At 41.2% G+C, this 25,677-nt stretch overlaps 1 protein-coding gene across 1 annotated transcript in view; it reads right to left on the bottom strand.

The window, feature by feature from the left end:
• Positions 1-6,279: 6,279 nt before the first annotated feature.
• Positions 6,280-25,677, bottom strand: part of LOC133424577 (filamin-C-like) — a 77,046-nt gene continuing 57,648 nt past the window's right edge. The window contains exons 34-48 of the mRNA XM_061715251.1: positions 25,484-25,612; positions 22,827-23,000; positions 21,148-21,324; positions 20,763-20,966; positions 19,856-20,008; positions 18,432-18,554; positions 18,081-18,320; positions 16,491-16,760; positions 15,301-15,438; positions 14,519-14,634; positions 12,137-12,269; positions 10,911-11,087; positions 10,612-10,830; positions 8,321-8,527; positions 6,280-7,246 (exon numbers count right to left, since the gene is read on the bottom strand). Of these exons, the coding sequence (XP_061571235.1) occupies positions 7,059-7,246; positions 8,321-8,527; positions 10,612-10,830; positions 10,911-11,087; positions 12,137-12,269; positions 14,519-14,634; positions 15,301-15,438; positions 16,491-16,760; positions 18,081-18,320; positions 18,432-18,554; positions 19,856-20,008; positions 20,763-20,966; positions 21,148-21,324; positions 22,827-23,000; positions 25,484-25,612 (2,648 nt within the window). The 3' untranslated portion in view covers positions 6,280-7,058. The remainder of the gene's footprint in view (positions 7,247-8,320; positions 8,528-10,611; positions 10,831-10,910; positions 11,088-12,136; positions 12,270-14,518; positions 14,635-15,300; positions 15,439-16,490; positions 16,761-18,080; positions 18,321-18,431; positions 18,555-19,855; positions 20,009-20,762; positions 20,967-21,147; positions 21,325-22,826; positions 23,001-25,483; positions 25,613-25,677) is intronic.

The following is a 25,677-nucleotide window of genomic DNA, read 5'->3' as shown; positions in this document are numbered from 1 at the left end:
GACTATATAACAATTGCGTTCATAAGGATAAAGTTTTAAACAAAATCAAAATTAAATAAATAGTCTCTTCTCCCCGTGTGTATCTGCCTGTCTTGCCGGGTGCGCGCATGTTGTGTTTACTTCTAAGCCTGATTTATGGTTCCGCGTCACACCAACGCAGAGCCTACGCCGTAGGGTACGGCGTATGGTGCGCGTCGCCGCGTACCCTACGCCGTAGGCTCTGCGTTGGTGTGACGCGGAACCATAAATCAGCCCTGAGCAGCTCTGAGGGGAGGGGGGGAGCGGGGCTCCGCTCCCGTCTTCGCATCGCTTTCGCACAGACAGTCTTGAGGATTTGCAATCACAGGCTGAGCCTACTGTTAGTTTTTAAACTGTAAAGTGGGGGGGACAAATACATGATTTTGAAAAGTGTGTGGGGGGGGGGGGGGCATGTCCCCCCTGTCCCCAGTGGTAATTGCGTCGTGGCACTAACGGGCAGCAACGGCGTGCTGCCACTCACTCGCTTTATTTTATTGTAGACTATTTATATACTTATTCTAACTTTTACTGTGACCACCAAATAATGTGGTTTTCTTGTCCTCCACATCATCTACAACCTCTAGATCTAAGTCTCCGTGAAAGTCAGTGTCACGGTGGCTGGACACCCTCTCATTCATTCTGACGCCAAACAGGCTGCAGGAAGCCACTGCGCATGCTCAGTAGGCTCGTCCATATGCATTTTTGGTAAAAAGTGGGCGTGTAGAGGGCGGGATATGAGGCGGATTCAGCTGCGCAACCTTCCAGCTGGACTGTGATTTATAAAGTAACATTGCGTGCAAGTGTGCGTGCACACGGTTTTATTGATCCAGATTTTTTTTTGCGCCCGGCATTTTCGGCTTTTGGGTGTACGTGCACTTTTAGTATGACTCCTACGCAGTCCATTTTAAATGAGGCCCCAGGTCTGAAGAATCTACGTGCAAGTCATACAAGCTTCCACTGCAGCCTGAACGTGCACAAGGGTGTGAGGGCCCGTTCATCGCTGCTTGCAGCTTTAATTCTAGTTTGGTATGGTACCTGCCTTTTTTACCTCCAATACCCAATTGTGAGTCACCTCAGAGTGTAATGTGAATTAAAATGTACATGTTCTGCACTGTTTGGATAATTGTGTTCATAAATATCCTACAATTTATAACAGAGTTGTTTCAATTATTTCAAATACATAAGTTATCTGTCCAATCCAATCGATTCAGCATCTTCTAAAACTTCTAAACTGACTGAAACTTCATCAAAATCGGCCCACCAGGAGTTGAAATATGGCCAGTTCTGGTTTAAACGGCCATTTTGAATTTTGAAAATGTCAGAAATGGATTCAGCATCCTCAATAACCCCCAGAACCACTCCAATATTGTCCAAATTGGCCAAGCAATTGCTGAAATATTGTCCATATATGTGAGTATGCTAATTGATGCTAATTATGCTAATTGCCCAACATATGTAAGTTAGCATCCGGCAGTTTCTAAATGCTGGGGACCTATACATTTCTAACATAAAACTTTGGGGTACTCAACATTTCAGGGTTCACATTGCTGGCAAGTAGACTATTTCCCAAAGTTCTTAGGAAAAACTGACCTGCAACAGACCCTTGATTCTTTACCTTCCTCCTGACACATCCTGTAAGGGTGCTCTATATTCATATTTATATTAAGTTTGAAATGTCTTTATTTATTCAATCTATAACTCTATCTGCTACCGGAGATAGAACTTTAATACCTATGTGCTCTGCTGTACACTGACTTGATACTCTGATTAATAATGCTCTGATTTCTGTACACTTGCTGTTTTAATTTTATTTTTTTTTAATCACTATTGTGTTTGAATGGAATTGCAATACTGTATGTAATATGGACTGAGATTTATATTGGTCTGGAATCTCTTTTTTTGTATTTCTTTCTATATCTATTGTGAGGTGAGAAGCTGGGGGGTTTACCATTGTTCATATTATATGTTTATATATGCCTTGTGTACATGTACATTCTGAAACATTCTGTTAAAAAAAACCCTGATCTGTTTCAAATCAGTTCTGGCTGAATAAACCCACATGGTGCCTTTAAGCCTTTGAGTCTTTACCTCCAAATAAGCTTTGAAACAAGTCCAAATACTCACATTATTTACTTAGAAAAACAAAACAAGAATGAAACTGGAGCTTTAAGGTCCCTGAGGAGGATTCAGTTCTGCGGAGTAACTTACTGAGAAAAAATGTCCAGTTTGTTCACATTTAAGTCCAGTTAGAAAAACAAACTTGTTTTTTCTGAGCGATGAAAAACATGTCTTTGATGCTGAGCAGAACTTCTGACTTCACAAACAAATATCCAGTAGGTTAAGAAATTAAAGTCTTATAAGTCACACATTTGAACCTTCCTGGAGAAAAGTTTCACCGGTGCAAACATGAAGCTTTATTCTGTAATTTGAAGGGAAAATAAACGTGTTAAAAACAAAAACAAGATAAGATGTAGTTTTGGGGCCCCTGTTTTATAAAACTTCAACCTAAAGAGGCAGTAAAACGTTTTTTTGATGATCTCCTACACTTTATGAAGAAAACAGGCTAAAAGTAAAATATGAAAATAAATTCTGAAAATGTATAAACTCATAAATTTGCAAAAGCAAAGTATGACATTCGAACTTAATAAACTTGTACATTTGCAAAACAAAAAGCTCAAGATTTTAATATCTGATTTAAAAATCTGTACATTTGCAGAATAAAACCCAACACACTCAGTCATTTCTTTTCTCTCTTTCTTGATTCTATTGATGTATTTATTTATTTGAATGATTGATTGTTTGATTGATTGATTTGTTGATTGTTTGATTGATTGATTAACTGACATGAAACACGCTGAGCTCCAGACAGTGAGACTCTCAGCCCGGTCTTTCAGCAGGTCTGTTCAAGTTCAAGTTAACTTTATTAATACCCATAGGTAGATTAGTTTTGCAGTAGAAGTCATCTCACACACAATCTTTTACTGTCATTAATTTGACACAGGACAAAAACAGTGAAAACAATGAACAGGTTTGAACTGGTCTCTGCCGCCCCCTGCTGGTCTCCGGCAGCATCGTCCTGCATCAGACCAGGATCTGAACAAGGAACACAGCAGCTCTGGAAAGATGATTGAAAATAATTATTTAACTTCCTGGAATAACCCTCACCTTTTCTTTTCTGGCATCCATCCCACTCAGCAGCACACTGGTCCGGACCGCTTCTGGCCCATTTCTGGACCAGTTATGGTACTTTTCACTTTTAACCAGGTATCAGATACATAAAACTCTCAGTTCTCCAGTTAATGGAGGATTTTTTGTGCCAAAATTAAATAAATAAATACATCATTAATTAATTAAATTGGGAATTAAATATATCAATAATTAATTAAATATGTCATTAATTAATTAAAATTAGAATGAAATATGTCATTAATTAATTAAAATACAATTCATTTTAAGTAAAAATATATATTTATTATTTCAGCATTTAATTAATGACACATTTTAAATTAATGATATATTTAATTCCCATTTTAATTAATTAATGATGTATTTATTTATTTAATTTTGGCACAAAAAATCCTCCATACCAGTTAACCATCATTAATACTAATATATCTGTCTCTTCTCTCTGTTCTCCATCCTCTCTTTCCTCTCTCTCTCCGTGCTCTGCCCAACTGGTCTCCAGCAGGAGGATCCCCCTTATGACCCAGGTCCTGGTCCAGGTTTCTTCCCCCGTTTGATCCAGGAGTTTTTACCTGTTATTGATTATGTAATAACTGATGGGGTTCATGGTCTGGTCTTTGGAGACGACTTTTGTTGTCATAATAGATGCTAAATGATTTAAACTGAACTGGACTGAATTGAACCAAAGATGATTCAAACCTCTGCAGAGTAGAGAAAAGTTGCAGTTCCCCTATTGACCATTAGGGTCCAGATCCAGACCTGCAGGTTAAAATGTCCCAATTTCCAGCAGAAATAAACATGTTTACAGTCTGGACCAGAACTTGTTCTGGTCTCAGTTAGGTTTCATATGAAACAACATCTACATGTAACACGTACAGGACTGTAAATGTTTATTTCTGCTGGAAAATTTTACTTGGAGGTCAATGGATCTGGACCCTAGTGGTCTGTAGAGGACCTGCAACTATCCTGACCTTTGTACTGGTCTGTTTTAAAATGAGTTCAAAGATGATTTAGACTCATTTAGGGAAAAATAAGTTTCAGTTCTGTATGGGCTCAAATTAAAGCCATAAATATTTTGTATCTGTAAATAAACTTTGTACTTGTAGAAATATTTTGTGCGTGTGCAAAAAATATTTGTACTTGCAAAAAATATTTGTATTTGTAGAAATATTTTGTGCGTGTGCAAAAAATATTTGTACTCTATTTCTACAAGAGTGTGTAATTTGAGCCCAAAGTTCTGGGGCAACCTGGATGGCAAGGAGACGCTGCCTGAAGGACCTGAGGACCAGGACCAGGACCAGGACCAGGACCAGGACCAGGACCAGGACCAGGACCAGGACCAGGACCAGGACCAGGACCAGGACCAGGACCAGGACCAGGACCAGGACCAGGACTGGCACCAACACCCCCCAGAGAGACGAAGGGCAGCAGCGGCGAGTTTTAAAGGTTTTATTTTATTATGCCTGCACAATGTTGCCGTACTGAAGGTTACAAATCACACACACTGTTCACTCATCCTTCTGGTTACATACAAAACACTATAAAATCCCTCGGCGTGGGACGCCCCGCCCCCTTCCCCGGAGGGTCGGGCCTAAACTCTGCCACCTTCCCGCTCAAACGTACGGAAGAGTTTCAGGGCCAGGCAGGAGAAAAATAAAAATAATGTTTTAGCGGAGGAAGATTTTTTTTTCATTATGCACTTTGAGAAAAAAGACGAAATGTTGAGAAAAAAGTCGAAATGTCGAGAAAAAAGTTGAAATGTCGGAAAAAACTTGAGATGGTCGAAATGTCGAGAACAATGTTGAAGTACAATTTCGAGAAAAAAGTCAAAATGTTGAGAAAAAAGTCAAAATGTCGGAAAAAAGTCAAAATGTTGAGAAAGAAAGTCGAAATGTTGAGAAAAAAGTCAAAATGTTGAGAAAGAAAGTCGAAATGTTGAGAAAAAAGTCAAAATGTCGGAAAAAAGTCAAAATGTCGAGAATAATGTTGAAGTACAATTTCGAGAAAAAAGTCGAAATGTCCGAGAGTAAGGTTGAAGTACAACGTATTTCAACTTTATTCTTGAAATTTCGACTTTATTCACGAAATGTGGAGAAAAAAGTCGAAATGCCGAGATTAATGTTGAAGTACAATTTCGAGAAAAAAGTCGAAATGTTGAAAAAAAAGTCGAAATGTTGAGAAAATAGTCGAAATTTCAAGATTAATGTTGAAGTACAATTTCGAGAAAAAAGTAAAAAAATGTTGAGAAAAAGGTTGAAATTTTGAGAAAAAAGTCGAAATATCGAGAAAAAAGTCAAAATGTCGAGAACAATGTTGAAGTGCAATGTATTTCAACTTTATTCACGGAATTTCAACTTTATTCTTGAAATTGTATTTCAACATTAATCTCGACATTTCGACTTTTTTCTCGACATTTCGACTTTTTTCTCGAAGTGCATAATGAAGAAAAAATCTTCCTACTCTAAAATATTATTTTTATTTTTCTCCTGCCTGAAATTGTACTTCAACACTAATTTCGACATTTCGACTTTTTTCTCGATATTTCGGCTTTTTTCTCGAAGTGCACAATAAAAAAAAAATCTTTCCCTCTCAAATATTTTTTCTCCTGCCTGGCCCTAATACTCTTCCGTACAAACGTAAGACCATTTTCTGTCAAAGAAAATCGAAGGAGAGAATAAATAAAAAAGTCACAGCTGGGTTCGTTCTGGTTCTGAGGGAGAGCCGGTTCACGCCGCCGCCCGATCGTAGGAGCCGACGCGGGAAACTCGTTCAACCCTCAGCGCGTCAGGACGCTCGTCTGCCGAGTGATTGACAAACCGCGATTGAACCGTGAGGCGATACGCTGCCCCGTGTGGTCCGGGCCGGTACCGCTACTCTCACAGAACAACTTCCAGTTAAAGTAAATTTTATGGTTAATAATCCTCGGATATGTTTTATGAGACGGAAAAGAAAAAGGACGACATCATCAGGACGTGGCAGCAAGCCCCGCCCCCTTAGTTTCTGTTGCTAACTAACCTGAGACGGTTCAACAAAAGGATTAAGTCGGCCGTTTCATCCAAAACCGACTTGATTTAACAGGTTTTGGTTTAAAAGCGTTAAAACAGACGAGATTTCAGGAGGTTCTGTTTCCTCTGGACCTGGAAACTACAGATGTCCGAGTTCTGGTCCCTGTGGAACTGATGCTCAACAGCCATTGGCTCAGCTGTGTTCGAGGGGGCGGGGCCTACTGGTACGTGGAATATTTAGGGTATTTGGAAAGTGTTTTTTTTTTTTAATTGCGTAATTTGTTTTTGTTTTTTTATTATTACATTAATTGAAATTTGATTTCTTAGGAAAAAGGGACAGATAAAATAAGCTTCTTTCTGTTCCCTTTCATTCAAGGAAAGAGATTTGTTGTAATTATATTGAACTGTTTTGTTTTTCTTTTAATAAATGAAATAAAGAATAAAAATAAAAATGTCACCTGTATAACCTGGAAATCGGACGAGTGGAAGACGACGATCAGATCCGTCTCTACAGGCAGTTCTACGACCTTTCAAAATAAGAGCGCGGCGAACCAAAGGTGGATTATTTTACTTGAGCACATGAAACATTTACTGGATAAAAATGGAAAATACGATACAAGACGGAACTCGTTCCTGCCGACGATATAATCTCCTGCTTTGTGTGTCGGATATAAAATGAACGGGACGTCGTCGCCATGGAAACGGCTAGCTAGCGCAAGAAATCAGAAAAACACGGGAAACTTTGGCACAAAGTGGGAAAAAACTCTCCCAGAACAGGAAGTGAAAGTCTTCAGTGCATGGAGGAGGAGGTGGAGTGGTGGTGGGGGTGGGGAGGGGGACTAGAGTCCGGTCTCAGGGGACGGTGACGTGGAAGGGGCTCCCCGGGACGTGCTCGTCCCCCCACTTGACGATCAGGATGTAGCTGCCCTGCTCCTTGACGGTGTAGGTGACGTTGTACATGCGGTTGCCCATGTGCTTGACGTAGACCTCCTCGCAGGGCGCCCGGGGCCCGTGGACCCCCACCATCAGCATGTTGGTTCCTGCGGGGCGAGAGAGCGTCAGAAACACGTCACCAGGGGGGGCCAGGGGTGGCCATGGGCCCCCCCTACAAATTTGCTGGCCCCCCCACTTGCCTCAATAATAATGGCAATAATAATGATAATAATAATAATAATAATAATAATAATAATAATAATAATAATAATAATAATAATAATAATAATAATAATAATAATAATAATAATAAAAAACAAAAATTCTATGTAGATTTAGCAGTTATGCATTTCATCCCAAATCATTTGGGCAAAATGCATATCAGTAGGCGTTTCTTTAAGTATTTCTGAGCCTAATAATAAAAAAAAGAAAAAAAAAAATGTATATATATATATATATATATATATATATATATACACATACACAACATTTTTTATATATATATATTTTTTATATATATATAAATATATATATATATAATGTATTAATGAAATAATTAATTAAAAATATGTAATAAAATAAACGATATATTAAAATAAATATATTTATAAAATATATATAATATATATATTTATATGCCTTAGGTTTTACCAACATGGTATTAACCATTAATATATATGCAGACAAGTTAGAAAGTAACAAAAAAAAGTATTTCTTAGCCTAATAATAAAAAAGAAATATATATATATATATATATATATATATATATATATATATATATATATATATATATATATATATATATATATATACACACACACATACAAAAAAAACATATATATATGTATTAATAAACTAAATATATGATATATTAAAATATATATGATATATATTATATATTGAATTATATATTATATTATATATTGAAATACATATAATATATATATATATATATATATGCATTTTTAATGCATATAGGTTTTTACCAACATGGTATTAACTATTATTATATATGCAGAAAAGTTAGAAATTAAAAAAAAAAAAAAAAAGTATTTCTGAGCCTGTATACTACAGCAGTATAATAAAATCCTGTAATGATGGCTTTTAGTTTTGGTGTCCACCCCAGGAATTTAAGTGGCCTGGCCCCCCCAACGAAACATTTTTGGAGGTGCCCCCGTCACCTGCGTTGCTGCAGTCCACCGTGAAGGTGTTCTTCTGGCCGATGAAGGCCTTCGACAGCCCAGCCCCGCGGGGCAGCACCTTGCTGGCGTCCGACGAGAACTTGGGCAGGGAGGCGAAGGCGCCGGCCATCGCCGAGGTCTTGGTGACGGTTTCCACCAGAACGGACGACGTCTCGTGAAGATTGTGTCCGCCAGATAAACGAGGTCCTGCGGGCAGATTCAAGGAGACGTCAGCTAACAGGAGGAGTGACTAGACAGAGCTAACCAGAGTTAACCAGAGTTATTATCGTTCACGAAAACTAACGAAATAACGAAAACTAAAATTGAAAAAACAATTTTGTTAACTGAACTAAATGAAAACGAAAATTAAAAGACAAAAACGATAACTAACTGAAACTATATTGCACGTTTAGAAAACTAACTAAAACAAACTGAAATTATTTATTTTATTTATTTATTCCGCTCTGGCCGTTTATCTCCAACTGGCAGCTACGGCACCTTAACGCCTCACGGTCCGTGACGTCAAAACTAAAACTAAAACTAAAACTAATAAAAACTAAACTAAAACTAAGCATTTTTGAAAATATAAAAACTAATAAAAACTAGCAAACCCACACTAAAAACGAATTAAAACTAACTGAAATGAAGGAGAAAAAGTCAAAACGAAATAAAAATAAACTAAAATGAAAAATTCAAAACTATTATAACCCTGGTTCCAATCAGAGCCAACCAGCCCCAACGAGAGCCAACCAGTTCCAACCAGAGCCAACTAGCACCAATCAGAGGCAACCAGAGTTAGCAAGCGCCAACTGGCGCCAACTAGAGCCAACCAGCACCAACCAGAGCTAACTAGCTTCAACCACCACCAACCAGAGCCAACCAGAGGACCTGTACTGTCCACCTGGGCTGCTATCTGGACCACCAGCTGGACCACAACCTGGACCGTCCTTAGCTCATCGTCAAGCGTATCTGGACAGGTTTGATCAGGTTTAAAATAACATTAATCAGCATCACAGGTTAGCGTGAGCTAATCGGGCAAGCTATAATGGCTAAAGTGGGCGTGTTCCAGTCAGCTTCCAGGCCTGATTAGTCCACCTGTTTACCCAAACTTGATCCGACCGCTACGCTCCAACATGAGATCAGATAAAAACAAGGCTTCAGAAACACGATAATAAAATATAACTTATAAAACTGAACCCTCGTCTGGGTCGTACACGACAGAGCCGGAGTTTGGACGTTAATAACTGACGAGACACAAGTTTGAAGTCTAAACCTCTGTGAGGAACCCTACGAACCCTACTGAGCTGGATCCTGCAGGTCTGGTTCAGACTCAGACTAAAGTCTAAAGCAGGGATGTCAAACTCATTTTGCTTGGCAGGCCGGATTTGACCAATTTTTTTCTCGCGGCCGCACGGTCAAAATAACAAAATCGGTGCAAACATTTTTTTTTTCTAATTCTTTTTTTTTTTACAATTGTTATCTAATCCAATATCAGTTTAGTTAATTTTAAAGGAAATATGCAGTTTGTTTACACTCTAATTATGTAAAATATATTTCTTCAGGATCTTTTCTTGAAATTTCTCGTTTTTTTTCAAATTATGTAAGATACTTTTAATATCATTTTACAAAGATAAACAGAAACAAGTATGTTTTTTTTTATATTTAGCTTTTTTATAGGAAATTTAATTAAAACTAAAATCTTTCTTATTACATCCGAGAGTGTTTCTTTGTGATTTAGAGATTTTTCCAGTACAATTAAGTTTATTTATTTTTAAAAATTGGCGCGGATATTTACGCCAGTGTGCCGAAAAAGTCAGCACTTCTTTTTTAACTGTTTTACTTTGTCACTATCCTCGTATTCAAAACTGAAATTCTCAGAATAAATATCTTCTATCCTCTTTTTTAGCAGCGATATTTTTCCTGCGAAAATATATAATAGTAGTCAGAAATAAAATCAGCAAATGCATTCTAGAAAACTAAAAAAATGTCGAAAACTGCTCTATTCGTGGAATAACGATGGATTTGTAGAAGAAATATATTATCGAATATGCTGCGATTCATGGCAATTATTTATGCCTTCCCTTTTAGTAAATTAACATTTCGTTTTTTTGCGTTGGAAACTTCTCGCGGGCCGCATGAAAATCTCTCTCGCGGGCCGCACATTTGACACCCCTGGTCTAAAGTACTTTCCAATACAGCAACAACAAAAGACTCAGCTAATCCCAACTAGCAGCGCTCCAGGAAACTAGCGGCGCTCCAGGACACCACTGGTGTCAGGTCCAGGGACCCACCTGAGACTTTGGCTTTGAAGGGGCTGCCCACGATGTGTTGGGGTCCTCCATACTTGATGGAGATCAGGTAGTTCCCGGGAGCCAGGGGGGTGTAGGAGACCGTGTAGCCCTCTGGACTCTCCTGGCAGTCCATCTTCACCTTGGACGGTCCGTCGATCGTCACCGACAGAGCGCCGGCGCCGGCGTTACACGTGTTGACGATAAACTCCGACGCCACGCCTGAAAGAGGAGATGCAACACCCTTAAAACCCGACGCCATGCCTGCAGTAAAGCTGTGGAAGCAATGGGACTGCCGGCACCTGTGGTTCCTCCCTCCAGGCCCGGTCCGAAGGCCGACACCAGTCCTGGGTCTCCCACCTGTCCCGGCTCTCCCACTCGGATTTTGAAGGGACTGCCGGGGACGTGGCTGCCGTTGAAGCGGACGTCTATGGAGTGGACGCCGTTCTCCTTCGGGATGAACCTGATGGCGTGTTGGTCTGAAGAGAAACACACCACTCAGTTCGTTGGACGATTTCAGGAATTAGTTTGTACTTTCACACATAATCTCAGTGAGTGTGGTTACATGCACATCTAAATCCAGTTACTGGCAACAATCTAGCTAAGTATTAAACTGGAGTTTCCCAGAAATCCAAGTAAACATGCACAAGAAGATATTTGATTATTGAGTGAGGTGCGTTCAACTCCGCAACGCTAGGTGGCGCCACATGCACTTTTGCGTTGGCGTTATTCCGGTTCCCTTCTTTGTTTTTCGTCTTCTTCTTCTCCTACTGTGTTGATATTCTGGCTTTTGCAGTGTCGTCACTTCCAGAAGGGGGGGTCCCGGGGCAGCCGCTAGCTCGGCTAAGTGTGGGTTGGTATACATGCCCAAATAACTTGGATTAGGAGCATTATCTGGCACTAAAAGCTCGATATCAAGAGCTTCAGTTCGGTTCGACTACAGCCCGGTTAAGGTATATACATGGCTTTAAAAACTTGGAAATCTGTTGGATTAAGGCAGTGTTTCTCAATCCTGGTCCTCGTGGGCCCCTGTCCTGCATGTTTTAATTGTTTCCCTGCACCGACACACCTGATTCTAATTAAAGGTCCTCATTAGCTTGTCACCAAGGTCTGCACAACTCTGTTGATGACACAGGTACTTGTATCACGGTATGTTGAAGCAGGGTAGCATCTAAAACATGCAGGACAGGGGCCCACGAGGACCAGGATCTAGAAACACTGGATTAAGGCAACAATTATACTTTCTGTTAGTTAGTAAACGTACTGAATGTATTTCTGTTATTTTTTTGTTAAGTGAATGTCTAAAATCAGTTCTACAAACTTCCACTGGAGAAATCGGTTGAGATCATCTCCCGATGGTGAACTCTCGGCCTAGAGAGGTGTTATCAACGTTAGGGGGTAGGGTGGTATTGTAAACAAATAGCATAAACATGGACAGCTGAAATGTATGGGGGCCCAGGCTGCATCTCTGTGGTACACCGAATGCTGTTTTTGTGGGCTCACATCAGAGCCTTGTGGTACTCCTTACCGGTGTCCAGCTCGGTGATGTAACACTCCTCCATGGCCCCTGATGGCGAGTGAATCTTGGCATCGATCAGGCCTCGCGCCCCGTTGAACTGCACGGCGAAGGAGGCCTCCTGCCCAACCTTCAGACCCATCTCCTGGGGGGGCAGCGGAGGACAGCATGAAAAACTGGTTCTACTTACTTTGCATTGACAATATCCAGGGTGGTAGTAAACCAGGGGGGACTGCAGGTCCTCTACAGACCACCAGGGTCCAGATCCAGACCTGCAGGTCCTCTACAGACCACTAGGGTCCGGATCCAGACCTGCAGGTCCTCTACAGACCACTAGGGTCCAGATCCAGACCTGCAGGTCCTCTACAGACCACTAGGGTCCAGATCCAGACCTGCAGGTCCTCTACAGACCACCAGGGTCCAGATCCAGACCTGCAGGTCCTCTACAGACCACTAGGGTCCGGATCCAGACCTGCAGGTCCTCTACTGACCACTAGGGTCCAGATCCAGACCTGCAGGTCCTCTGCAGACCACTAGGGTCCAGATCCAGACCTGCAGGTCCTCTACAGACCACTAGGGTCCAGATCCAGACCTGCAGGTCCTCTACAGACCACTAGGGTCCAGATCCAGACCTGCAGTTCCTCTACTGACCACTAGGGTCCAGTTCCAGACCACTAGGGTCCAGATCCAGACCTGCAGTTCCTCTACTGACCACTAGGGTCCAGATCCAGACCTGCAGGTCCTCTACAGACCACTAGGGTCCAGATCCAGACCTGCAGGTCCTCTACAGACCACTAGGGTCCAGATCCAACAGGAAGGTCATCTCCATCGACTTCCAGGTTAAAATGTTCAAACTTCACAGCAGAAATAAACATATTTACAGTCTGATACAAAAGAAAACAACAGTTTTGGTCATCAGGGAACAGTGATTCACTCATGTTTGCATAATTGTGGCTTTCAGATTGACAGCGGCGCGGCAACGGTCACTTTCGCTACTTATAACTTTTAGTGGACTTAACTTCTGAGTTACTAGAGTATAGTCTTTCTTATTGTAAGGACTTTGTGGCTCGTTGTGCTGCTAACTGTGCTAACTGTGCTAACAGAGCACCGCAACCAGCTTGGGGTTGGTCTGGGGGGAAGTTTAGCGTAGCCGCTACCTTCATCCCCAGCTGGTTCCTCCGGCCAGACCCCCTTCCAGGCCGGTCCAGCCCGTCCAGGTTCAGGTACTGGATCAGAGGCCAGTGACCCGCTAGGTTCCTCGGTCTGGACCTCTGCCAGGATCACGGCTCCACTGAGCTTGTAGCTTGACGGTCGAACACTCGTAGCTCACAAACAGTCCTCATTTTACTTGTTTCAGATGTCATGTAGGCATAAATGTCATCGAGGATGGATAGACAGATTCTATCAGAATGAATTTTAGGTAACACTAAAGTTGCTTTTGTCAATGAAAATTATGACTAAATATCATCGCCAACGAATTTATCACCTGAGGAAAACGAAACGCAACGAAAAAGTCATGTGACGATAACGATAATTAGATATATAATGCAATATTGTAGAGGACTAAAAACGAGACTAAAATGTAGATTACAAAATAAAAACTCTGCTAAAATGTGTCTTCATTTTCGTTGACCAAAACGAGACGAAATGTTCCGCCAAAGATCCTTTACGTCCATGTTTTCAGTAGTTTCCTCTGGTTTAGTCTTTAGATATTTGGATCCACTTTCTTACATAGACGTGGAAAAGAAAACCCAATGTGTTGTCGAAAAAGATGAAAAAAATAAATATGTAGTAAACTCAAATTAGAGTCTTCTGTATGAATGTATTCATGAGTCTATAAGGTAACAATAATATAATAATAAGATAACCTTGTTTGAATTGTAAAATGGGTTTGGATAAATACAATCTTTGACTAAAACTAGACTAAAATGCACAATTCTGACTAAAATAAGACTAAAATGCTCAGACTTTTAGTCAACTGAAGCTTGACACGACTAAAAGGAGAATGAACGTGACTAAAACTAATAAAAACTAAAATGATGGCTTGACCCAAAGACTAGACTGAAACTCAAATTGAAACTGACAAAAACAACACTATGTAACACTAGTTGGATAAGCTAAATCAAACTAGCTTGTGCTAACTGATGTTAGCTGCTCCCACCAGTATCTTGGCTCGTTCATTTGGGGTTAGTCGGGGTTGGGTGTAGCCAGCTCCTGAGAAAACCCTCGGGTGACGTCTGAGGACGTGTTACCAGTTAAAGCAGGTTGTCCAGCTTTAAATCAGGTCACGGCAGAGGGAGGATATAATAAGATCAGGGGTGAATAAACAGAGCAGGGGTGATAACGGCAGGTAGGAGGGATAGAAACTCAGAAACACAACCCTGTACATCTCACCTGTAAGCTGGTGATGGTGAGGCGGCGAGAATCATCCGACAGAGTGGCGACGGGGACGAGAAACGGAGAGTCTGGGATGTGTTCATCGTTAAATTTAATAGAAACCTCGTAATCACCTGGAAAAACAGAAAAAAACAATCATAATTGACTGGCTCCACAGAGGCTCCTGGCGTCCCCCAGGGGTCCATCCTCGGCCCACTCGGGCTTTCACTTCACGCTCTTATAAAGATCCCATTACGGTGCCGTAAAAAAGACCAAAATATATTACAAAGATCATTTGCTGTATAAAGAAACTTTTCATTTTCACAAAATTGATATTTTCCGTTTTTTTTTAAGGATTTTTTTTTGGGCTCTAATAGCCCTTTATTCAAGTTTTTTTCTTAAATATTTTTTGGGGCTCTAGTAGAACTTTATTCAAGTTTTTCTTTTTTTATGATTTTTTTGGGCTCTAGTGGCCCTTTATTCAAGTTTTTTTTAATTTTTTTGTAAGATCTTTCGGATATTTTCCATTTTTACAAATTAAAAATAGATATATTTTTAATTGTAACAACTTTTCAGTTTATCTAATTACATCATTTAAAGAAATATTCCAGGGTTAAATCAGCTGTAGGTCTGTTACCGTGGTAACGAGAGGCAACGTCTGAAGTGAATGTAGCGCAGCTTTGTTTTGGTTTTCCAGCTAAATGTCACTCGTATCAAGAAGTTGTTCCTTATTTCTGTGAATTAAGGGAAACCCTTTTTGCCCGCCTAGGTCCATGAGAACCTGAGGTGGCGTCTCTTACCGGGCTCCTGGACCACATAGGCGACCCCGCAGGAACCGTCCTTCCGGTCTTCAAAGGTGATCTCGGCTTTGCTCGGCCCCTCGACGGCGATGGACAGACCTCCAGCTCCAGCTTCTCTGGTCCAGATACTGAACTCAGCTGCAGAAAACGTGCAACAAAAGGTTCAATCTTCAGCCCTCCGACTCCCACATCAACCAGGAACCCAAATAGGGGAATGTGCATGACGTCACAGATGCGACTTCACAGCGGATTTCGCCCACTGAGTGGCAGAAAGACTGAGTGGCAGCGTAGACTTTCAGTTTAAGCAACTGGAAAACATCTAAAATGGGAAAGAGCTGTTGTGTGATCGACTGTACTCATAGATTTAGCAAGAAATCTGAGTTATCGTTTTACAGACTGCCAAAAAATAAGCTTAAGAGAGACAAATGGATCGCTGCAATTCTCAGAAACAACTGGATTCCAGACACCGAAACATGGATTTGCGGTTCCCATTTTGTATCAGGTAATGTTGGATTTTTGGGTAGCTAACGTTAAACGGTCAAATCATAAAGTTCTGTGTCGTCATCACTTTAATTTCTACAACAAATCCTGCCTTGAAGTCGGACCAAGCGTCAAGACTTTTGTATGCCTTCAAGCTTTGCTTCGTGTATTTCCCCGGCGTAGAAATTAAGTACATATAAATATCAGGAAACTGGATTTGTGGCCAAATATTAATGTCCATGGACCACTGGTTCTTGGTAACTGTACGGGTCACTGTTAAGTCCAACTGCCTTTAAAGGGGACCTATTATGGCATCTAATACCTATTTTAAACAGGCCTTGAATGTCTTAAAAACAAGCTTTTGATTGTTTTTGCTAAATACATTGAGGGAAGACCACTTTATATATGTTAAAGCAAGAGAAAATGTGTTTTTCATAATAGGTCCCCTTTAATTTAAGCTGATAATCGGCTGTTATCCCGTCTTCTCCACTAGTTGCAGCCATTTTTGCTGATGTTTTGCCACTCAGTGCGAGTAAGTGTCCAGTGGGGAAGTGACGTCAATGCAGACCCTCTATAAACTAAACATTGATTTTTATTTAACCTTCATGTAAACCTTCATTTTTCTACCAAAGACTAGAAAATAACTAACGATGAAGAGGTGGAAAACACACAAATACAGCAGTTTCAAGACAGTTTTCAATCAACCCTACCTGGGATTCCTGCCACCCCCCGGTCCAGCCCGGTTCCTCCGGCCCGGACCTTGTGGGCTCCTCCCTCCCCCAGGGGCCCCACGGTGAACTGGAAGGGGCTCCCGGGAACGTGCTGGCCCCGGTACTTGACGCTGACCGTGTGGGGGCCCATCTCCTGGGGGATGAAGCGGACGCTGTAGGTGCTGTCCTCCCCTTTGATGATCTCTGCGTCGTCCGTCTTCCCTCCGGGACTCGTCACCTGAGCCGTCATCTCCTGGTTCCCGGCCTCACCTGAGACCAGGATGGGGGGGGGCAAAGAGGGGCACATGGATCAGAACCGTCCCACAGGTTTCTGCCTCCACAGTCTTGACAGATCATGCACTGAGAAGCACCAAGAACACGGACATCATGCTCTGGTTAATGTGTTATTGCTGCAGGGGATGCTTCAGGAGTCTTCATCTGCTGGTGGTGGTTTAAGGCAGCTGTTTAAAATCTATAAAATCTATTAAAATCTGTTTAAAATCTATATAAACAACATTGCTTCTGCTGCAGGCAGTTCGCACATTCATTTATACGCCGACGATACCATCTTGTACACATCCAGTCCCTCCCTGGACAATGCCTTGACTTCCTTGCAAACTAGCTTCAACAATATCCAACACGCTTCCTCCAACCTTCGCCAAGTGCATGATATTCAACCGGTATCTACCACGTATCACCTTTCAATATCTCCTCCCTGGACGGATCAGTGCTCTTGTAAATATCTGGGTATCTGGCTACACAGTTCACTCTCTTTTGACGTCCAGATGAATACATTACTTTCTAAAGTCAGATCTAGAATTGTTTTTTTGTTCCGCAATAAAGCATCTTTCCTCACAATTCTAGATTACGGTGGTGTAGTATATAGGTCTGCCTCCAAAACCCTTCTCAATAAACTTATATATAATAATAATAATAATAATAATAATAATAATAATAATAATAATAATAATAATAATAATAATAATAATAACATCTACCACAATAATAATACTTCAACATTAATCTCGACATTTCGACTTTTTTCACGAAATTTTGACTTTTTTCTCAACATTTCGACTTTTTTCTCGAAATTGTACTTGAACATTATTCTCGACATTTTGACTTTTTTCTCGAAATTTCGTGAATAAAGTTGAAATTTCGAGAATAAGGTAGAAATACATTGTACTTCAACATTATTCTTGACATTTCGACTTTTTTCTCGACATTTCGACTTTTTTCTCGAAATTTTGACTTTTTTCTTGAAGTGTATAATGAAAAAAAAATATTAAAAAATATTATTATTTTAAAATATTATTTTTATTTTTCTCCTGCCTGGCCCTAATACTCCAGGAACTTTGAAAGGAAGTGTTTGCTCTGGTTCTTTAGGACCTTCGGTATCATTATCAGCACCAGAACAACACTGCCACCCTCAGGTCGACCTGTGAATTACATCCCCTCTACACCGTTTATCAGTTACCTGTTAGATAAAAACATGTTCTGGCATCACGACGTTGTCAAAGACAAAGAAAAGGGTTTGAGTTGAAGCAGGAAGCAGTTAGAAGGCGACACACACTCCACGCACAAACACACCGTCCTGCAGCGGCGGCCCGCTGAAGCCGCTCAGACTTTCTCGGCCCAGAAAGTCTCCGAACACGTCCCTGAAGGGGTCTCCTCCGACCTGGGTGCTCTCCTCCACCCGGACCTCCCTCTTGGTCTCGCCGGCCCGGGTCTTGCTGATCTCGGTCCGCTCGGTCCGGGTGTAGGTGTGGCTGCTGCGGGTGAAGGTCCGGGTCACGCGCTCCTGAGCCGAGACCATCTGAAACCAGTTCCCTGCAGCCGCGTGAAGAAGAAGAAGAAGCAGGTACGCAGGAAAGAGGCGGTGAGGGATAACAGGAAGGAGATGGAGAAGACGGAGTAGGGGAGTGGGGGACCAGCGCTTACCTGGGATCTTCAGGTTGAGGTCGCAGGTGCTGCCCACCGTGGCGATGGAGGGGGCTTGGCGTTTCCTGGTGATGCTCTCCTTCATCCGACCCTCGCCGAATATCTTCACGGTGAACGGACTTCCTGTTCACACAAACACGCCAGAGATTAGGCACGAAATCCTTAAAATACCGTATCGGCCTGAATATAAGACGACCCTGATTATAAGACGACCCCCTCTTTTTCAAGACTCAAGTTTGAAAAAAAACTTTTTGAACACCAAATTAAATTTTTATACAGAAAATAATTACAGTACATCTGAAACAAATGATTATAACAATATATTCGAGAGAAAAAGCATGTTATTTTGCCTCATTCAAATCATCAGCCAAGACTTCAGCCCTGACCCTTTGGTTGTGACCTAAGTGTTCATGCTTGGTGGTGACCAATACATTTTTTCATTCATTCATTCATTCATTCATTCATTCATTCATTCATTCATTCATTCATTCATTCATTCATTCATTCATTCATTCATCATAATTTGCATCATAACTTCTCCTCAGCTGCCGGTTAACCTGCCGATCTTCCACCCACTTTTCTACAAATTGTCGCTATGTTTCTCCATTTTCTGTTATCTCTTCTCTTATTATTTTCTCTTTTCTTTCTTACCACTATTTTTATTTTTCTTCTTTGTGACAGGGGTTAGCTTTGCCCTGGGGAGTTAAGTTCAGCATTCGCTTTAAAGATATCTGGCGCCATCTAGCGTTGTGAACGGGTATAATGTCTAGACCAGGGGTCGGCAACCCGCGGCTCCAGAGCCAAATGCGGCTCTTTAGCGCCGCCCTAGTGGCTCCTGGAGCTTTTTCAAAAATGTTTTTTTCCTTTTTTTCTATTTTTTTCTTCCTTTTTCCTTTCCTTTTTAATCTCGACATTTTGACTTTTTCCTCGACATTTCAACTTTTTTCTTGACATTTCGACTTTTTTCTCCACGTGTCGACTTTTTTCTCGAAGTGCATAATGAAAAAAAAATCTTCCCCCAGTTATAACTAACATGCAGCATGTGTTGTCTTCATTCTAAGGCTGATACAAGACTTTTCACTTTTTGCGGCTCCAGACAAATTCGTCTTTTGTGTTTTTGGTCCAATATGGCTCTTTCAACATTTTGGGTTGCCGACCCCTGGTCTAGACCCACGAATGGAAGACGACCCCCAATTTTTCAGTCGTATTACAATGCAAAAAACGCCGTATTATATTTGGGCCAATATGGTAGGTGTTTTCTAAATCTATCCAATACCTCAGGGCAGTTCCAGTCTCTACCTGTAGAGGGCAGTGTTTCTGTAGTTCCAGTCTCTACCAGATTTTCAGGTGAGGTTGACGTAATGTACTCGTCTGTAAGAGCGTAGCTGGGCGTGAAGAACCGCATCACCTGAGCAGGTCCGTACCTGGAATGTGTTGGTCGGCAAATTTGATGTTGATGATGTAGTTTCCAGGTTCCGTTGGGCAGTAGGTGACTTTGCACGTCCCGTCATCCACGTCCTCACAGTTAATGTCCACCTTACTGGGACCCTCGATGGACAGACCCAGACCTCCGTAACCTGCCGAACGCAGACACCAAGACCCTTCAGACGCAACATCTAAGCGTTTAGAGCCTTGTGTATGGAGTAAGATAGCTTTCAAAAAGATGTGTCCATGTTATAACTATTCGTAATGATAAACATTTGTATGTGAATAAAAAAGTTCTACCCAAAATTCTGCTGTCACACACAAGTCTGATATATACGGAAGAGTATTAGGGCCAGGCAGGAGAAAAATAAAAATAATATTTTAGAGGAGGAAGATTTTTTTTTCATTATGCACTTCGAGAAAAAAGTCGAAATGTCGAGAAAAAAGTCGAAAAGTCGAGATTAATGTTGAAGTAGAATTTCGAGAAAAAAGTCAAAATGTTGAGAAAAAAGTCAAAAATTCGTGAATGAAGTCGAAAGGTCGAGAAAAAAGCCGATATGTTGAGAAAAAAGTTGAAATGTCGAAAAAAAGTCGAAATGATGAGAAAAAAGTCAAAATTTCGAGAAAAAAGTCAAAATGTCGAGAAAAAAGTCGAAATGTTGAGAAAAAAGGCAAAATTTCGACTTTATTCATGAAATTTCGACATTTTTCTCGAAGTGCACAGTAAAAAAAATCTTCCACTCTCAATTTTTTTTTTCTCTTGCCTGGCCCTAATACTTTTCCGTAGATATATTATTAGGGTTAGGATTGTTTTTATGTGAGTATGAATCTAAAAGCTGTGAGTGCAAAGTCTTATCAATACAACTCTCCAATGTCTTGTTGGGATGAGCGAGTTTAAATCCTCACCTGCGTTCCTGGTGTCCACGATGAACTCGGACACCTCGAAGGTGTGTCCCTCCACCAGCCCCTGGCCGTAAACCTTCACCTTGCTGGCGTCTCCGATCTCCGACTGACCCACCATGATCTTGAACGGACTGTTGGTCACATGCTTCCCACTTTTCTTCACGCTCACCACGTGTTCGCCGACTTCCTTTGGTGTGAAGGAGATTCCTGCACGGAGGAGATTCATTCAACCACCTTCAAGTTTTTGAGTTTTAATCAAGTTCGGATCATCTGGATCCATCTCAGCTGATCAACCATTCAGTCCTTAAACCGAAGTTTCATGCACATTAAAGATTTGTTGGACCAGAGCTGACGTGACAGGAGCTCAGGGGAAACCCTGAAAACCCACCGATGTGTCTGTTGGGCAGCCTCTTGAGCAAGCAGGGCTCCTCGTGGCCTGAAGGCGCTCGGATCGTCGCCGTCAGGCTGGTCAGGTCCGTCTCCGTGATCTTTAAGGAAACGTCTGTTGCCGTGCCAACGTTGAGCTGGGATGTCCTCACCGAGTCATCACCTGGACAATAAACATCTCCAAATCGAACAGCACTTGTCAGAACCATGTCAACTTCAGGTATTATTTTACTTTTGAATGATGGAAAAGGACAAAAAGCCTCCAAATATCTTTCAACAGAATCTTTTTCAATCTTAAAGCAGCACTATGTAACTTTTCCACCTTAATATCATATTTCCAGAGTCATTGTGATGGTACATTAACTTCCAACAGGTTTAATGAACCTCTGTCATGGTCTGAGGGGTCTGTATCGCCTTCACTGGCACTATGTAACTTTGAGGTGCATGGTAGGAACCCTGCCACACTAAAAAACTACAAATCTTTACGGCTTTGATTGCTTTACGGCATACGTCACTTCCCCCTCCTTCCCGATTCGTAGTTGAGACAAACATGGGCGGGGCTTGGAGCTCAGAGCTCCGCAGAAGCTGGTAACCTGTTGCTGCGTTGTAACTGCAGCAGCTCCACACAACAGACGTGGGGAAAAGATCGCTAATGGTTTAACTTTTCAACGGTTTCCTGCTCGGAGGAAGAACCACGGAGGCCAAGTATCTGATATAACAAAGTAAAAGAGTGAAAGAGTCGTCCGCTCACTTGGATCGCGGCTGTAACGAGTCCGACCAAACATAACGTTCCTCACATGATCACAAACAAACACGCAGACCGGGGTCGGATCAGGTTTTATTCCCCACTTCTCCAGCTAAACACAGTTGCTGGCCAGCTCTCTGCGGTGCAATTAACCCCAATCTTCAGATAAAACTAGTTTGTTGAGGAAAAGATATTAACTCTTATTTGAAGCTGCAGCGGAAAAAAATAATCTCATGAGGAAAACAAAAATATTGCTCACGCCTCGGAGCATCTTCAGCATAAATATAGCAGTCAAAAAAAAAGAAAAGAGAAGTAAGAGGGATACAAAACATGTACTGTATGTTGTACTATTATACAAATTTATGAAACACATGGCGAGTCAAACATTTACCAAAGGAGCTGCCAAACACTCCTAAACAAGGTAGCCGAAGACGTGGGTTGTGCAGAACTGCGGCAGTAAATCCTTACTAAAGAGTGGCGCTCCGACGAGGAGCTCCATTCTTTAGTAGGGATTTCATATGAACCCAAACCCTTAATAATGATTATTTTCTCCATATACCGCTCCCTGGCTTCCTTGTTTAAGGTATCCCGGTAAATTCCAGTTCCTTTCCAGCAGTTTAACATCTTTTTTTTTTGCGTTCCGTCTGTTCACTTGGTGAAACAGAAAAGTAGTTTTGAAAGTCCGTCCCGTCTTCATTCGCTATCAAAACAAATGCAGCGACGGGGACAGGATCTTTCCGGCAGTACGCGCTGGTGCTCATGGGAAACGTAGTGTTCTTTCTGGTAAAGCACTACCGCTTTTGTCCAAAGGAGCCGCCAAACTCAATAAAAGCGGAAAGTTACATTATGCTGCTTTAAGTTTTAGTTTGGAAGCGTGTTTTCAAACTTTCCAGACTTTTGCAGGATTTTTGTCCTAAATGTGGAGGTTCAGGTACCGGTGATCTTGGCGGTGAAGGGGCTGCCTGGGATGTGCTTGTCATCAAATTTGACGATGATGTTGTAGTCTCCAGGTGCGGTGGGCATGTAGGACACGGTGCACGTCCCGTCTTTGTTGTCTTTACAGCTGATTTCTGCTTTGGACGGACCCTCAACGGCCAGAGACAAACCACCTGACGAGACAGGGAAAGCTACACAGTCTCTTAACAGGAAATTAAAGACAAACGATCCTAGAAACGATCTGGTGCTGAGGACGACAAGAGCGATGGAGAGTTTCAGTTCCGTTTTCCCACCATCGTCCCACAGGTCCGTCCTGTACCCTCCTCTTCCTCACTCATGTCTTCATCATACAGCCAGAATGTGGTTTTACATTTGTTGAAAAACACAGATGTGGTCTTGGAGGCAGCAGAAGCTCTGAAATCTCAGAGCAATATCCTCGCTGATACGGCAGGCAGAGCGTTAGGTTCTATTGTAAGTAAAATGAAGAATTGTAAACATCTTAGTTATACTACCTTTTCAAAGCTTTATGAGGCCTGTGTTTCTCCAATTCTTTTCTATGCAGCGGGGGTATGGGGGGGTAAAGAGTTATCCAGAGTGAATGCTATTCAAAATCGGGCTATTCGATGTTTTTAGGCGTGCACAAATTTACTCCTGTGCTGGCTTTCCAAGGTGATATGGGTTGGGAGCCGTGTTTAATTAAGCAGAAGGGGGGAATACTCTGGAATCGTCTGTCTTCTATGCCAGAGGCTAGAATAGCCAAAAAAGTTTTTATTTGGGACAAAACACATAACTATCCTTGGTGTCAGGGAATAAATGCTATATTTAGTGAAACTGATATACAACATATTTTTATAAATGGTCAGCGGTGTAATATTCAGTATGTTAAGCGTATGTTATTCTCTGAGTATAAAGAAAAATGGGCCAATGACATCTGGCATAAACCCAAACTTAGAACTTACCGGTTGATGAAGAGTATTTATTGTCCTGAACCTTATGCGACTTTACCCCTGGATAGATCCAAAAGATCATTGTGTGCTCAGTTGCGAACTGGGATTCTCCCTCTGGCCATAGAAACAGGTACTGTAGGTATAACTCTGTTCCTGAAGAGGAAAGACTATGTAGTGTTTGTGACCTGAATGTTGTTGAGGATGAACTTCATTTTTTGTTTTATTGTCCATTGTATGATGAAGCCAGGAAGTTTTTATTATGAGTTGTTTTGGACTGAGGATGATGTTAAACTGGAACGTTTTTTTAAAGAGGAGGTTTTCTCTATAGCTACTTTTATAAAGAGAGCCTGGAAACAGAGAAAGGACAAATTATATGAAAATTGAGAAAGGATCTGATCTGTAATGTATAAGTGGATATTATAATTTTGTGTTTGTGTTTTTGTTTGTACGCAGCTGATGTTTGTTTGCTGACGTAGGGTATCTGTGTCTTGTAAGCCCTTATAGGCTGGCCACCTTAAAGGTGTATGACACATAAATAAAAAACAATTCATTCATTCATTCTCAGGGTACTTTTCTGCATTAACGCCGCACCACAGAAGTGGAAACGAACGTCGTCAAGGATGCCGATTCAAGTCCAGAACCCCACAGAGTCCGGATTCTGGATGTGTTGCATTCTTAATCTTAATCTTTTTACACGTCAGAGCAAACAAAGCCCATTTCATCCACAAAAGATCTGAAGTTGCACTTGGGAAAATAAATCAGCATGTCATCTGCGTATAAACTGACATTCATATCAAGCAGCACAGGAGGATGTGGAAGAGGTCCAGCCCCGGTGATGATTGAAAGAGCTGCAAGTTTCCCCGTTTTCCAAAGCAGCTTCAAAAACACGAATTATCTTCAAAAGTAAAATAGAATGAAATGTTTTCCAACTTCATTTGTTTTGTTGTTAAATGTATTTCATTAACAGAAACTTACAGACGAATCTGCTTTGTGAGTCGGTGAATGAAAATAAGATAAAACACATCATAGTCTTCCTGCTTAGGGCTGGGCGATATATCGAGATTTTAATATATATATCGATATATTTTCAAACGCGATATGGTACGAGACAATATCGTTTATATCGATTTCATTTTTTTTTTTTTTTTTATGATTTTGATATAGCTTATTTTGTGACAAATTGACTTGAATGTTTTATTTGAGATTTGCACAAATGTTTTGTTATTTGCACAAATGTCAACCTCAGTGGAAAAGTCTGCCTGTTACTGTCTACATTGTAATAATTGCTGTGTATTTTAATTTAATTGTTATGCAGGAAAGGGATATTTGTTTTATTTTATTCAAGAAGCATTTTTATTCTGTATATGCAGGCAGTTTATTTTTATTTCATTTGTTTTACACATTTTGATATTGTGCAGACCTCTGTTAATAAAGGAACCTGTGTGACATTTGGCACGAGGCTTTGTATTAAAACTGACTGTTTTTTTAAGGGTTTGCCTCAGAAAAAAATGAAGCTAACAGAGATGCTATGCTATAATGCTTTGGGGGAAACCCCAATTATGGCACAGAAAAAATATCGATATATATCGAGTTTCGCCATTCAGCTAGAAAATATCGAGATATGACTTTTGGTCCATATCGCCCAGCCCTATTCCTGCTCCACGCTAAAAACAAACATCCCAAACATGAAAGTGTTTCCACATCTTTACCTTCTCCGGCATCTTTGGTGACGATGGTGAACGTAGCCGGTGCGTTCACCGTGCCGTGGCTGAGACCCGGACCGTACGCTGTCACATGACCACTGTTGATGGCATCAACGTAGAACTGGAGAGGACTTCCTGTAACACACATATCGTCAGGATTCTGTGAGACCCCGAGGTCAACACGTTTGCTGATGATCACC

This window comes from Cololabis saira, chromosome 23 (assembly GCF_033807715.1).
Source record: "Cololabis saira isolate AMF1-May2022 chromosome 23, fColSai1.1, whole genome shotgun sequence".
NCBI classification, from domain to species: domain Eukaryota; kingdom Metazoa; phylum Chordata; class Actinopteri; order Beloniformes; family Belonidae; genus Cololabis; species Cololabis saira.
This window is presented reverse-complemented; position numbering and strand designations above follow the sequence as displayed.